Here is a 12,526-nt window from a genome sequence, read left to right as displayed (position 1 = left end):
CCTGCTCATCCCTGACTAAAGGATGCCAGACAAAATGTTCTCTTTTTAAGTAGTTTTTAATTAAATGATTTAAACATATAATTATATATAGTAAGTCATAGTGATATAAATTTTATGAAAACTGTTTAATACTCTGTTAATTAATCCGTGAAAATTCGTGATTAATATACCTTAACCGTGCTCAATATACATATGAAAAATAAACTTTTTACAAACGGCAGTTATTTTGTTTTCCAGTACAAGCTTCCAATATAAGGTAAATATTATTCTTTTTTTCACATAGAAATATATAATTCAGTAAATTTTGGAACAAATATTAATGGGACTTTTGTTTGCCTTTTTGATACATAACCATAAACTTATGTCAAAGTACTTTTTTCATTCGGTGTACAAATTTGAAAATTTCTAACGGTTTTCAGGCATAATTTTAAAAGAGAGTATTATTATTTCTGTTATTGTTTACTATGAAAAAATGTATTGTAAAATAATGATTATTTTTTAAGTACTTCTAGAATTGAAAATGAACTCGAAAAAATCTCCGTCTCAAGAAATGCAATGGGTTACTCCAAATAAAAATGATATTATGCATAATATTGTTTCGATGAGAAGTCCTGTTTCATTTACAACTCCAGTGAAACAAGCAGATAAGAGATTTAAATCTTATAAAAATAGTTCTGCATGTTTTACCCTTTTGCCTAATCACATTACTCCACCTTCTGGATTAACGAAATTTGTAGCAAGAAATCCTTTTGAATCGGAATTAACCAACAGGTTACATTTGTCTGTAATTAGTCCAACTGTCTTTACGAAGGTAAGACCAGTATGTCAATTTTTTTTTATTATATTTAAAATATTTCCAATTTTAACAAAATTTATCGAAAAAGTTTAAATAGTTTGATTGAAGAATTTTTTATTCAAAAAATAGGTCTCTGATACTTCGCCAGAATCCAATGGATTTAGTTGGAATATAGATGAATTGGCTAATATACAGCCGGCAAAAATCGAAGAATTTCCAATTCAGCAGCCACATTGCACTGATCCAGAAATTGAGAGGGAAGCTCAGGATGCAATTGATAGATTCTTCAGAGGGAATCAAATTATTCCCAGTCCTTGGGATAATGGTGAGAAAAACAATTTTAGGAAAACTGATATGCAAACACCACTTAGAGGTTACAGTGATACTGCCAAGGAGTCACAGAGTTTGAAAAAAGACTGTAAGTGTCTCATGAAACTTTAATTTGAAATATTGTTAATTAAGGTAAATTAATTCTTTTTTTCCATTTAGCTTGGTCGCAGACAACTTTATCTCTTCCGCCAAATTTACCTCCACATGTCGAAGAAATTTTGAAACCTTATTTCACATTTACTCAGGTGGGCATAATTTTAACAGTAAAAATATTATAATAACTTTTGAAAGATAATAATTTCTTTCTTCTGATTTAGGAACAAAATGTGGAGAGTGATGAGGCAAATTCAAGTGGTAATAGTTCTTTAAGAAGAAAACTATTTGCTCACGACGATACTCATGAGGATGACACGGAATCTTCATTTTTATTGTCACCGATACATTCGCGAAGTATGATTCATTGCAGTCCTATGCAAAGTGGAATGCTTAATCATGGAACACCATTGAGAGTAAGACTAAAAAATAAAAATCTCCATTTTTAACATAAACTAATATTTGAGTAAAATTAATTTTCAAAAAATTTATTTCTAGGGTAATTCGGGAAATTTACGAAGGAATCATGGAACTCCTTTAGCTTTTGATAACATGTCACCTGTAAATATGTCACCAATTAGCGAAGCTGCTGATGAAATGTCATACGACAGTGTCAAATCTCGTGTACGAACTGCAGCCCGATTGGATTTTACAACCGACATGAGTATCGATATGTCTGTCAGGGAAGTTGATAAACTCGAGGAAAGTCAAAAAGAACCTACAGGTATATTAATTTTCATTTCCGTTTATATAATTATAATAAAATAATTCTCAATACATAATAAAAATATTTTTTCAGATAATGTTAAAAATAAACCAGTGGAAATAGAAAAACATATTTTCAACGAAGAAAATCAAACAATTGACATGACAATGCATTTGGAGAATTCATATCAATCAAAAATCAAGGAAAAAGAGAATTTTCCCCCAAATTATGAATGTGATTCTTTATTGAAAAGACCAAAATTCATCAACGATTGGAGTAAAACTATTTCCAGTGATAATAATTGTACATATCAACAAAATTTCACTCTATCAGTAACATCGAATCAAAATAGTGTTTTTAATTCCGCTCAAGATACAGGTTATCATACTTGTAGTATAAATAATACGACCAATAACACCGAGAGTTACACCACATCATCGATTATTCACGAAAGATTTCACTGGGATGAAAAATTATTACCATCTGAAGATGGACTTATCGAATGGAAGGAAAATATGAAATACATGTGTAGTTCAACACCGTCGAAATTTCTACGTGAATGAAATATTCAAGGACAGTGAGTTAATTTTTTTTGTTTTTACAAAAAAAAATATTACAATTAATTAAATGGAAAATTAGAAGATTTTATTTCGTTTTATGAAATTATAATTTGTCAATATTGATAGGAGGGGATTTTTTTAAAATTGAAATTAATACGATTTGTGATAGTATTCGTATATGATTTTCAGTTAATAATTTTAATAGAGAAATGGTACTAAATTGTTATGAATTGTGTGATAATCCTTAAATGTGCCCAAGTTGATCTCAACTAAAAAAAAGGCGCAGACGGATATTTGAAAAACGACTGTAAATCTTAAGTATTTTATCGCAATTTTAACACTGCCATCACAAGTCATTGTTTTTAGGTATAATTTTCGTTATTTTATTTTTAAATAATTGTAAATTTCATTTTTGTTAAATTTTCTTTGCTAAAAGAAAAAAATCATTCTTCATTGACAAAACACAAATTCATCCATATTCGTTTGAGTATTTTATTTATTTTTTATTTTTACGGTTAATTGAGAATTTTGTGTGAATAGCTTTGACTTTGCGTCAAAAATTCTATTAAAAAAATTGTGCAATGTTTTCCCTTTTTTCTCCGTAATAGTAATTTTTAATTAATAATTGTAGTGTAATTTCGAGTTATTTTCTTTTTTTTTATTAAATATAAAATAGGAAATGAATATTTTGTCAATTGTGAGTAAGAAAATGTTCATTAGGATTATCATTTAATTATCTTTATTTTTTTTCTTAAAAGGCGAAATTTTAAATTTCAATTTTTTTATTCGTGTAATTTTAATTCCAATAATACTACCTCGTTAAGATTTTTTTTAATCGTAAAAATGATTATTATTTATAAATAGAAAATTTTTGCATTTTTAGCAAATAAAAAGGAAATAGTTTTGTATTAAACTCATTTTTTATAATTTGTATTACTATGTGTGTGATTCGTGGCTAAGAATTTGTTATAAAATATGGAAATATATTATTCCAATTATTAATTATTAAATATGTTGTTTTAATTTCAAACATTACCCATATTTTTTATAAACAAAAAATTATTGTATATTTTTAGTATTGCTTTATTTTTACTAAAATAAATTAAAGTAAAAATTTCAAGTTTTTAATAGTAAGAACTAAGAAGCTTTAATAATATTAATAATTGATACACAATTTATTTAATTTTTTGAAATGTTTTGAAATCAAAAAACAAAAGAAAGATGACTCGTATTTTAATTCAGTAATGACAATTGCGCATGCGTTTGAAAATTGTTTTATTGGTTAAAATAGGCGCTTAATTTTAAAAATATGTATATTTTAAATAAACGCGCGCATTGTAACCAATGAAAAAAATTTTCTCGCGCATGCGCTCTATTGTTGTTGTGGAAATTTATTGTTTCCCATCCGTGTTGCCGTTACTGATTTTGATATAAAAAAGTGTTTCAGAAAAGTGTAGCGCTACGGACGAATGAAAATTAGTGCTTTTAAAAAGAAAATCTAATTTTTAGTATTATTTACAAATTAATTTGGAATTTTATTTCTCTTTTTTCTCTTAGTGCAGGGCGACAGTAGTTGGTGGTCCGTCACTGTGCGTTAGCAATATGGCCGTGAATCCCAAGACTGTCCGCCAGTGGCGCTCTGTCTCGTGTCGTGTCGACAGGTTGCGACAAGTTGCAACAAGTGCCTAGCAATCCTTTGTTCTTTTTCGATTTTTCACTAATAAAAGTGAGAACATTCTTTCTAAAAATATTTTTCTTATCAAATTTCAACTTTAAACGGGAAATTTGGTCACATTTTTCTGATTCATTTGCGATTGACAAAATTGACGAGAGCCGGGCATTCGGGTGCCTCGTGGTGCGCATCTTTTTCGTATTAAATTCGAAGACAACTAATTTATCTTTACAATTATACAATTAGAGTTTCTGATTTCGTAAATTTTGTCCGGATACAAAAAAATTTATATTTATTTCGCATTTTTCTTAAAAATTTACATTGAAGTCTCGTGTGTCGGCCATTTTGTATTAATTTCCCCCCAAAGAAGGCGACATACGCGCCGCGATTTGTCGCTAATATTTCAGGTTTATATCAAACATTGCAGCAATATTGATACATATTGTTGCAGAATTAGCAATTTTCAGCAATATTTCGAACATTTCAGCAATATATATATCACATTATGTTAGAAAATGTTAGATAAAATTAGAAGAAAAATGTAGAAACAAAATGGCTGCCAAGCATAGTGACGTCACGCCATTGTCGACACTACTCCAAATTCATTTAGTTTATCCTTTGTTTTGACCCGGAAGGCCATCGGAAGTGCAATTCTATTCGAGCGTTAGTGTTTTCGCATTAGATTTTTATTTTGAGAGCATTTTTTAATAAATAAAAGATTCACGATAACGGACTTTTTTTGCGTCGACCACGTGTTAAATTCACTTGGAATAATAAAAGTGCAATTAATTTCGGCGTGTATTTGTGTTAGTGCCCTTGAAGAAAAGACGTTTTGAAGCAGCTCCAGGATGGATATTATGCATATAGCTGATCGCAGTTCTCTGTAAGTTAGTCAACAACGAGTGAGTTTTTAATTTTTCTTTTAACAAATATTTTTTGATATCGTAAAACGTACGTGTCGCGAAAAATATTGTGTTGGGAAAATTTTCGCCTATCAACACTAAATTGCGCTCATTATAATATTCTTTTTTTCTGGTATTTCAATATACCACTTTGATTTTGAGAACGCGGATTTTTTTTGTTATTCACCTTATGTGAATAATTTGATTCGTGTCAATTTCCAGGGTGACCACTTTTTAGTAAAGTCAGGGAAAAATTTTTTGGCAGTAAAATCAGGAAAATGTCAGGAAAAAAAATTTTTGTCAGGAGAATTGATAAAGCTACCCTGACTTCAGTGGTTTTAGTGGAAATTTAGTGACCAGAGATGAAAAAAATATACAAAAAAGTGATTTAAGTGATTCAAGTTAAAAGAAAATAAAATGTGGAGAAATAAAGTTTATCAAGAGATTGTGATTGTAAAAAAAGGTAAGTATTTTTTTAATAATTAAATGCAGTATTTAAATATTTTCGAAAATAATTTATATTGTTAATAATTTCCATGATTTGTTTATATTAATCTGTTTCAGGAATATAATTATCTACAATGTATCCTTTTTTAATTGCAATAATTTTGTGTATAATTTTTTTTCTTTGTTTCAGAAAATTAATTATCTTCGTTGTATCCTTTTCTAATTGCAATAAATTCATGTCTAATTTTTTTTCTTTGTTTCAGAAAATTAAGTATCTTCGTTGTATCCTTTTTTAATTGCAATAATTTTATGTCTATTTTTTTTTCTTTTTTTCAGAAAATTAAGTATCTTCCTTGTATCCTTTTTTAATTGCAATAATTTTATGTCTAATTTTGTTTTTTTGTTTCACAGAATTAATTATCTTGGTTGTATCCTTTTTTAACTGGAATAATTTAATGTCTAATTTTTTTTTCTTTGTTTCAGAAAATTAATTATCTTCGTTGTATCCTTTTTTAATTGCAATAATTTTATGTCTAATTTTTTTCTTTGTTTCAGAAAATTGATTATCTTCGTTGTATCCTTTTTTAATTGCAATAATTTTATGTCTAATTTTTTTCTTTGTTTCAGAAAATTGATTATCTTCGTTGTATCCTTTTTTAATTGCAATAATTTTATGTCTAATTTTGTTTGATTGTTTCAGAAAATTAATTATCTTTGTTGTATCCTTTTTTAATTGAAAAAATTTTATGTCTAATTTTTTTTCTTTGTTTCAGAAAATTATTTATCTTCGTTGTATCCTTTTTTAACTGGAATAATTTTATGTCTAATTTTTTTTCTTTGTTTCAGAAAATTAATTATCATCGTTGTATCCTTTTTTATTTGCAATAATTTTATGTCTAATTTTTTTTGTTTGTTTCAGAAAATTAATTATCTTCGTTGTATCCTTTTTTAATTGCAATAATTTTGTATCTAACTTTTTTTTTGTTTCAGAAAAAGAATTATCTTTGTTGTATCCTAATTTTTTAATTGCAATAATTTGTCAATAATGTTTTCTCTTTAAAAGTTAAGTCCATTTTTTAAAATACATACAATAGGTACAGTATAATACATTGTTTTACGGAATTTGCGTTAACTATTATGACATTTCCAGCCATGGAAGAGATTAAGTTCCCTCTACCGCAGAAAAATGAGAACTAACAAACAGTTACAAAAGTCGATATTTTTGTTGTAGTTGACGTATTTTTTCTTTCTAAAAACAATACAATATTGTTGAAAAAAATGACAATGGTAAAGTTTTAATTATTGTGCTGAAGATGAATAAGAAAGTGATTATTATCCATTAACAGGTTATAGTTGAAATAATTAACTGTAGCATTGACACTTTAGTATTTTGACAGATATTGTCACTTTGTAGTCACAAGAAGAAATACTTTAGAATCATATTTATTTATTGAATATTTATATCTACCTGTTTCTCTTTTTGTATATAATGTAATTTGTTTGCACCTAGATTTTGCGAAATCACTGTTATTGTACATTTCTTTTTTACAAATCGTGTGTTAGTGCTATTTTATGACCCACGTGTTTTGTCTATATATTCACCATTTTTGTCCACTATTTTTCCAGATCTAGAAGTCTAATTATTTATTAATTTATTTCCATTTGTTTATTCACAAGATTTTAAGTTTTTCAAAATATTTAATTATACGTATGCAATTGATATTTTTTTAGGTTAAGTCACTCTTTGTTTTCTCATTTCTTTTTAAAATATTTAATTAGGTACTATAATCAATATTTTGAGTTTTCTTGAAATTACTTCAATTCTTAAAATTAATTTTTTTTCCTTTCTAGTCTCGATTAATTGGAGAAAATGTCAACGAATACTTCACAAATTGATACAATTATACCAAAATCAGGAATACTTTGTCATGAGGAATTAACTGATTTTATTCTCTGTAAACCAAAACTTATGCCATTGAAATCTTTTACACTAGAAAAATTGGAGAAAATGCAAAAAGATGCTGAGGAGAAATTAAAAGAAGTACATGATGCACAAGAAATTCTGGAAGCTCAAGAAGCTCAGAAAGTTCAGGTAGAATCGCAAAAAGTTGAGTTATCTGAGGAAGCACAAGAGGAAGAAGAAACATTTAGAGAAGAGTTAGAGTAAAAAAATACAGTTGTTAAGATAAGGAAAAAAAAATGAGTCTTGGACCATTATTAACGGAAGTCACATTAGCCTTCTGTTTGGCAGTGACATTGCTTTATAGATATGGAAATCCATTTAGACAACATATTGTCGTCACACTGTCAGTATTGATTGCTTGGTATTTCTCCCTGTTGATTATTTTCGTTTTACCACTAGACGTATCTTCGGTAAGAATTTTTTTAATTCAAATAAATTAGAACTCATAGTTTTAAAGTATAAATACTATTTTAAATGTTGAATATTTTTTTTTCTTTTTAGACCGTCTATCGACAATGTACGTCCAATGCAACAAGTAATATAACAGAGGAACTATCACATTCGTGTTTAGAACCATGGTCTCGTGTTCCAAACGATGTTTATCCAAATTTATGGAGAATTGTTTATTGGACCTCACAATTTTTAACTTGGCTAATTCTTCCCTTAATGCAATCGTACATTAAAGCTGGTGACTTTTCAGTTCGTGGTAAATTAAAATCGGCTTTGATTGATAATGCAATTTATTATGGAAGTTACCTCTTTATTTGTGGTGTTTTACTTATTTATCTTGCCTTAAAGCCTGGATTAGATCTAGACGGGTATGTATATTTCCAAAACAATTAAAACCCAAATTTTAAATTCTAATTCAATGTTTATTTTCCCCAGACCGAAATTAAAGGCAATTGCGTCTTCAGCATCGAACACTTGGGGTCTATTTTTACTTGTCCTGTTACTTGGATACGCTTTAGTCGAAGTACCACGTGGATTGTGGAATGCCAGTAAACCAGGATATACTCTTCATTACAGTTATTTCAAAGCTGCTAAACTCAGTATGGAAAAATGTGAAGCTGAAGAAACAGTTGACGATATTCTAGAGGTATCAATAATTCCTGACGGGATATGGTGACGGAATTCTGAAAATTAAATAAAAAAATCCAATTACTTAAATTTTTCTTTCTCTACATTGGCGAAAATAATTAGTTATCGTGTGAATAAAAACATATTTTTACGAAAGAAATAAAATCACATTATGACTAAATATTTTAAATTCATGTTGATGTAAATTCTTTTTATTTATAATACTTGGTTATTTTTAAGTCCCTACAAGCTGCGTCGGCAGCAATTAATCCTGGTCATCCATTCCACGTGAATTTGGAGACTATATTTCACAAAGTGCCAGTTGAATTGAAGGATCGAATGAATAGAAGACAATTACCGGAAGATACTCCTCTTGACGTACCCTCTGAGAAAGCATTAATTCGATTACATAGACAGGTGAATACTGTTTTTTAAAAATGCTCTATAATTAAAGATAAAAAAAGGTAACTTGGGAATAAAAAATAATAATAATAATAATTGAATAAAGACGATTTTCATTTCTTTTTTCAGACAATTAAAGCCTTACAAACATTACAAAGAACGGAAACACAGTGGGGAGTTTTGGTAGACAATATTATTGATTTAGAGGATGTTGCTAAAAATCAAGCGAGTCATGATAAGAGATTTAAATCTACATATCCGGTCTTAAGACCACTTCCGATTCGTCTTATTTACAATCCTTCAGTTGGTACGTTTTTTAAACACATTTTTATTGAATTTGTTTTTATTAAAATTAAAAATAAAATACAATTTATTTTCATATAATAAAATTGAAATAATTTTTTCAGAATGGTATTGGAAATGCTTTTTGAGAAGCTACGTTTTAAAAATTGCTGCCATTGTTGCTGCTTGTCTTTCTTTTGCTGTTGTTTGGTCGGAAGTAACTTTCTTCAATAATAGTCCAGTGCTTTCCATATTCGCTCAATTTATCCAATTAGCTAGCGAGAAATACGACTATTTTACAATAGAAGTAAGATGCTAATGTTTAAAAAAATATTTTCGGTTATCAATTAATATAATTAGTTAAAAATTAAATAAAAAATAATTTGTTTCAGGTGCTTTCTACTCTTATCATCGCTTATTTATGTTATTGTGCTTATTCAACTGTACTGAAAATTCGAGTTTTAAATTTATACTATTTAGCACCTCATCATCAAACCGATGAGTACAGTTTAATATTCAGCGGTATGATGTTCTGCCGTCTCACTCCTCCCATGTGTCTCAATTTTTTGGGTCTCATTCAAATGGACTCACATATTATTAAAAAGCGTTTTAAAATGCGAGATTTTGAAACTCAATACACTCAGGTAATGGGTCACATGGACGTGATTAGTATTATTTCCGACGGATTTAATATTTACTTTCCCATGGCAATCCTGGCATTTTGTCTGGCAACTTACTTCAGTCTAGGAAGTAGACTATTGTCGATGCTTGGCTTCCAACAATTTCTTGGTGATGATGAACTCACCTCTGATCTCGTCGAAGAAGGAAGGGAATTAATTAAAAGAGGTAAATGAAATTGCATTAATTTTTCGATTAGAAAATAATTTTAAGAATATATTTTATTTTTTTTACAAATTTCAAATTTCAATAAATTTCAGAGAGGCGAAAACGTCAACGAGTGGAGGACTCAATGAGTCGTCGACGGGAGTTTATGGAGAGAATTGGAAGTTCATCGGCGGCGGCTTCTCGTTATCGAACGTCGAGGCAAAATTCGGATACAGGTGTGTCTACAGTTACGCAATAGGCATGGATATAAAATAATCAATCAACATTTTCGAAAAGTAATATATATTTATATATATTTAAAAAAACCATTTCTCAGTAATATCGATGAAAAGAGACGAGTCCACGGAATCTGCACGAGCTGGTCTCTTACGTGATTTCGATCCCTCGGAATACTACGTCGGCACCACTTTTGGCACCGAAGGTTACGGTGCAAATAGTCGTATCGATCGTGGTTATCAGTCTGGAGCCGATTTTAATAACGAGGATGCGAGATCATACTCGATAAACAACTCTCAATTAGGGAATCCACCTAGGGGGATTTTTGATGATATTTAAAAAAAGAACAATTTTCCATAACTAGACAAATTTTATTAACAATTATTTCGAACTGTAAATATTTTTATCTCATGAAGCAATTTTTTTTTCTTTTGTATAGAAGGTACATTTTCAAATGGACTATTATTCCATTTATATATAGGGTATAAGATTGATTTAAAAATAGTAAATGTGGGTAAAAGCAAAAAAATTTGCCTTTTATGATTATGTGCGTGTACGTGTTGAAGAGGCCTTTAGCTTATGATTTTTATAATCTAGTATAAAAGAAAATTTACAAAATACGAAAAGTTCGAGTTTGAAAAAGTGAAAATCATCGATAGTTAATTAATATAAAATAATTGAATACTTTCTTCAAGTCAATTTAACTAAATTTTAGTTATAAACTTTCTATTTCAATTCAATTAAAAATAATAATATATAAAAATTTGTTTCAAAGAAACAAATTATTAAAGAAAAAGAAAATTTTTAAATTATTAAATTTCTATCAATAATTTATATTTAGAATATCTGGAAAATTTTTCCAATCGTAAAAGAAAATAACTATTTATAATTACAAATTTTACCTATGTATTATTTCCACTTTAAAGTTTACCTGTATTGTCAATTTTATATATAATATAAAATTTTATGTTTCTGTTCATGATCACAATATTGTGTCAATAAAAAAAACAGCAATTACAAATTTATATTTCTTTATTTTTACTATTTTCTCTTTCATTTCACAATATTTCGTGTAATTTAAAAGTTCTATAAGCGCATTTCTACTTACATAGTTGGAAAAATATATTTAAAAAAATATAAATCTCGGATTAATGTAAAACCCCTTTTTCTAATGATTGATTAAACAAATTGATCGTGTCAATGAGTATTTGAATTGTTATTAATGTAGAAATCACACCAGTGAGATTTCATTAATCTTATATAAACATTTTTTAAATAACACAATAATTCAACGATAAACTTTTTTCTATACACGCATAATTTAACTTTTTCTCTTTTACATTTCATTAGAGCACTAAAATAATATTATTTGAATATTCAAATATTTAAAATTTTGAATAATTATCATTAAAATATTTATAGTTAATAATCAAAAACTTTAAAGAATTATTAACGTTTGTAAACAAGAATTTAAAACTAAATAATAATTGAATTATTCAAATAATGATTGGAACATTAAAATCATAAAACAAGTGTACAGCAAAATTGAAAAAAATATTATGCTAAAATCTACAAATGAACACAGATTTGACGATAATTTTTTTAAGTTAAAAGAAAAGCTCAGAATCCAGTCCTTCGCTAAAATAATGTAAAAAAAATTTTTAAATTTAAATTCTAAAAATTAAAAGAAAGTGAGCCAAAAATGGAAATATAAAGCAATCAAAATCGCTTGCCAATTGAAGTAAATAATCGAAATATTAATTTCTTATTTAAAAAATTAAATTTTTCGATTTTCCGTTAGTTTTTAGATTCTTAGATCGTATTTAAAATGAATAAAAATAAAATATAAACAATATTGTACTTGTCTAGGTAAAATAAACTATATAAAATGTAATCATTGTAACAATGAAAAAGGCCAGTGTGTAGACAATAACAATTTTCGCTAATGTCAAACTATCAGCATTACCGATAGGACTCTTAGAGAAATTACATTTGCCCTGAGGGAAATTTGGCATAAAAATCAATGGTTCCAAAAGCAAAAGACTCGTTCTAGTTGGTTGTGATTCACGAAACGATTGCGATCCCCTAATTATTGAATTATCTCTTGTATTTCTCATTTTCACTTGATAGTGATAATCCACAAATCTATTAAAATCTCCCTCAAAATTAATTTTCCCAATAATTGATTCAAAATTGGTGGGAAAATTTCTAATTGAAATACGACTGTAATTTCC

At 27.8% G+C, this 12,526-nt stretch overlaps 3 protein-coding genes across 6 annotated transcripts; all 3 read left to right on the top strand.

The window, feature by feature from the left end:
* Positions 1 to 12: 12 nt before the first annotated feature.
* Positions 13 to 2,553, top strand: LOC122499178 (protein aurora borealis). 2 transcript variants are annotated; one of them, XM_043607341.1, is made up of 7 exons: positions 13 to 256; positions 513 to 811; positions 926 to 1,214; positions 1,286 to 1,371; positions 1,444 to 1,635; positions 1,718 to 1,943; positions 2,019 to 2,553. In XM_043607341.1, exons 2-7 carry the CDS (start codon positions 521 to 523, stop codon positions 2,486 to 2,488), a joined length of 1,554 nt encoding a protein of 517 aa, XP_043463276.1. In that variant the 5' UTR covers positions 13 to 256; positions 513 to 520; the 3' UTR covers positions 2,489 to 2,553. The 2 variants fall into 2 exon arrangements, with proteins under 2 accessions (XP_043463276.1, XP_043463275.1); XM_043607340.1 differs by having other exon boundaries at positions 504 to 811.
* A 4,115-nt stretch (positions 2,554 to 6,668) lies between these two features.
* LOC122499256 (BBSome-interacting protein 1) lies at positions 6,669 to 7,673 on the top strand. Of its 3 annotated transcripts, none has more exons than XM_043607479.1 (2): positions 6,669 to 6,793; positions 7,358 to 7,673. In XM_043607479.1, exon 2 carries the CDS (start codon positions 7,377 to 7,379, stop codon positions 7,671 to 7,673), a length of 297 nt encoding a protein of 98 aa, XP_043463414.1. In that variant the 5' UTR covers positions 6,669 to 6,793; positions 7,358 to 7,376. The 3 variants fall into 3 exon arrangements, with proteins under 3 accessions (XP_043463414.1, XP_043463416.1, XP_043463415.1); XM_043607481.1 differs by having other exon boundaries at positions 6,692 to 6,831; XM_043607480.1 differs by having other exon boundaries at positions 6,697 to 6,852.
* Positions 7,674 to 7,705: 32 nt separating this feature from the next.
* On the top strand, positions 7,706 to 10,836 carry LOC122499255 (LMBR1 domain-containing protein 2 homolog). Its single transcript, XM_043607478.1, has 9 exons — positions 7,706 to 7,879; positions 7,971 to 8,287; positions 8,355 to 8,565; positions 8,787 to 8,963; positions 9,078 to 9,255; positions 9,356 to 9,537; positions 9,623 to 10,076; positions 10,169 to 10,291; positions 10,393 to 10,836. The coding sequence occupies exons 1-9, from the start codon at positions 7,706 to 7,708 to the stop codon at positions 10,629 to 10,631; spliced, it is 2,055 nt and encodes a 684-aa protein (XP_043463413.1). The 3' UTR covers positions 10,632 to 10,836.
* Positions 10,837 to 12,526: the final 1,690 nt, after the last annotated feature.

Source organism: Leptopilina heterotoma, unplaced genomic scaffold (assembly GCF_015476425.1).
Source record: "Leptopilina heterotoma isolate Lh14 unplaced genomic scaffold, ASM1547642v1 Lhet_166, whole genome shotgun sequence".
Taxonomy (NCBI): domain Eukaryota; kingdom Metazoa; phylum Arthropoda; class Insecta; order Hymenoptera; family Figitidae; genus Leptopilina; species Leptopilina heterotoma.
The sequence above is the reverse complement of the archived record's forward strand: the minus strand, read 5'-3'. Positions and strand labels throughout refer to the sequence as shown.

What these genes read in the sequence shown, in the direction of transcription:
- LOC122499178 (XM_043607341.1), top strand. Translation starts at nt 521, where the DNA reads ATGAACTCGAAAAAATCTCCGTCTCAAGAAATGCAATGGGTTACTCCA. An exon ending in GTCCAACTGTCTTTACGAAG is followed by an intron (nt 812 to 925) that starts GTAAGACCAGTA and finishes TTCAAAAAATAG; the next exon opens with GTCTCTGATACTTCGCCAGA. An exon ending in CTTATTTCACATTTACTCAG is followed by an intron (nt 1,372 to 1,443) that starts GTGGGCATAATT and finishes CTTCTGATTTAG; the next exon opens with GAACAAAATGTGGAGAGTGA.
- LOC122499256 (XM_043607479.1), top strand. Translation starts at nt 7,377, where the DNA reads ATGTCAACGAATACTTCACAAATTGATACAATTATACCAAAATCAGGA.
- LOC122499255 (XM_043607478.1), top strand. Translation starts at nt 7,706, where the DNA reads ATGAGTCTTGGACCATTATTAACGGAAGTCACATTAGCCTTCTGTTTG. An exon ending in CAGTTGACGATATTCTAGAG is followed by an intron (nt 8,566 to 8,786) that starts GTATCAATAATT and finishes GTTATTTTTAAG; the next exon opens with TCCCTACAAGCTGCGTCGGC. An exon ending in TAATTCGATTACATAGACAG is followed by an intron (nt 8,964 to 9,077) that starts GTGAATACTGTT and finishes TTCTTTTTTCAG; the next exon opens with ACAATTAAAGCCTTACAAAC.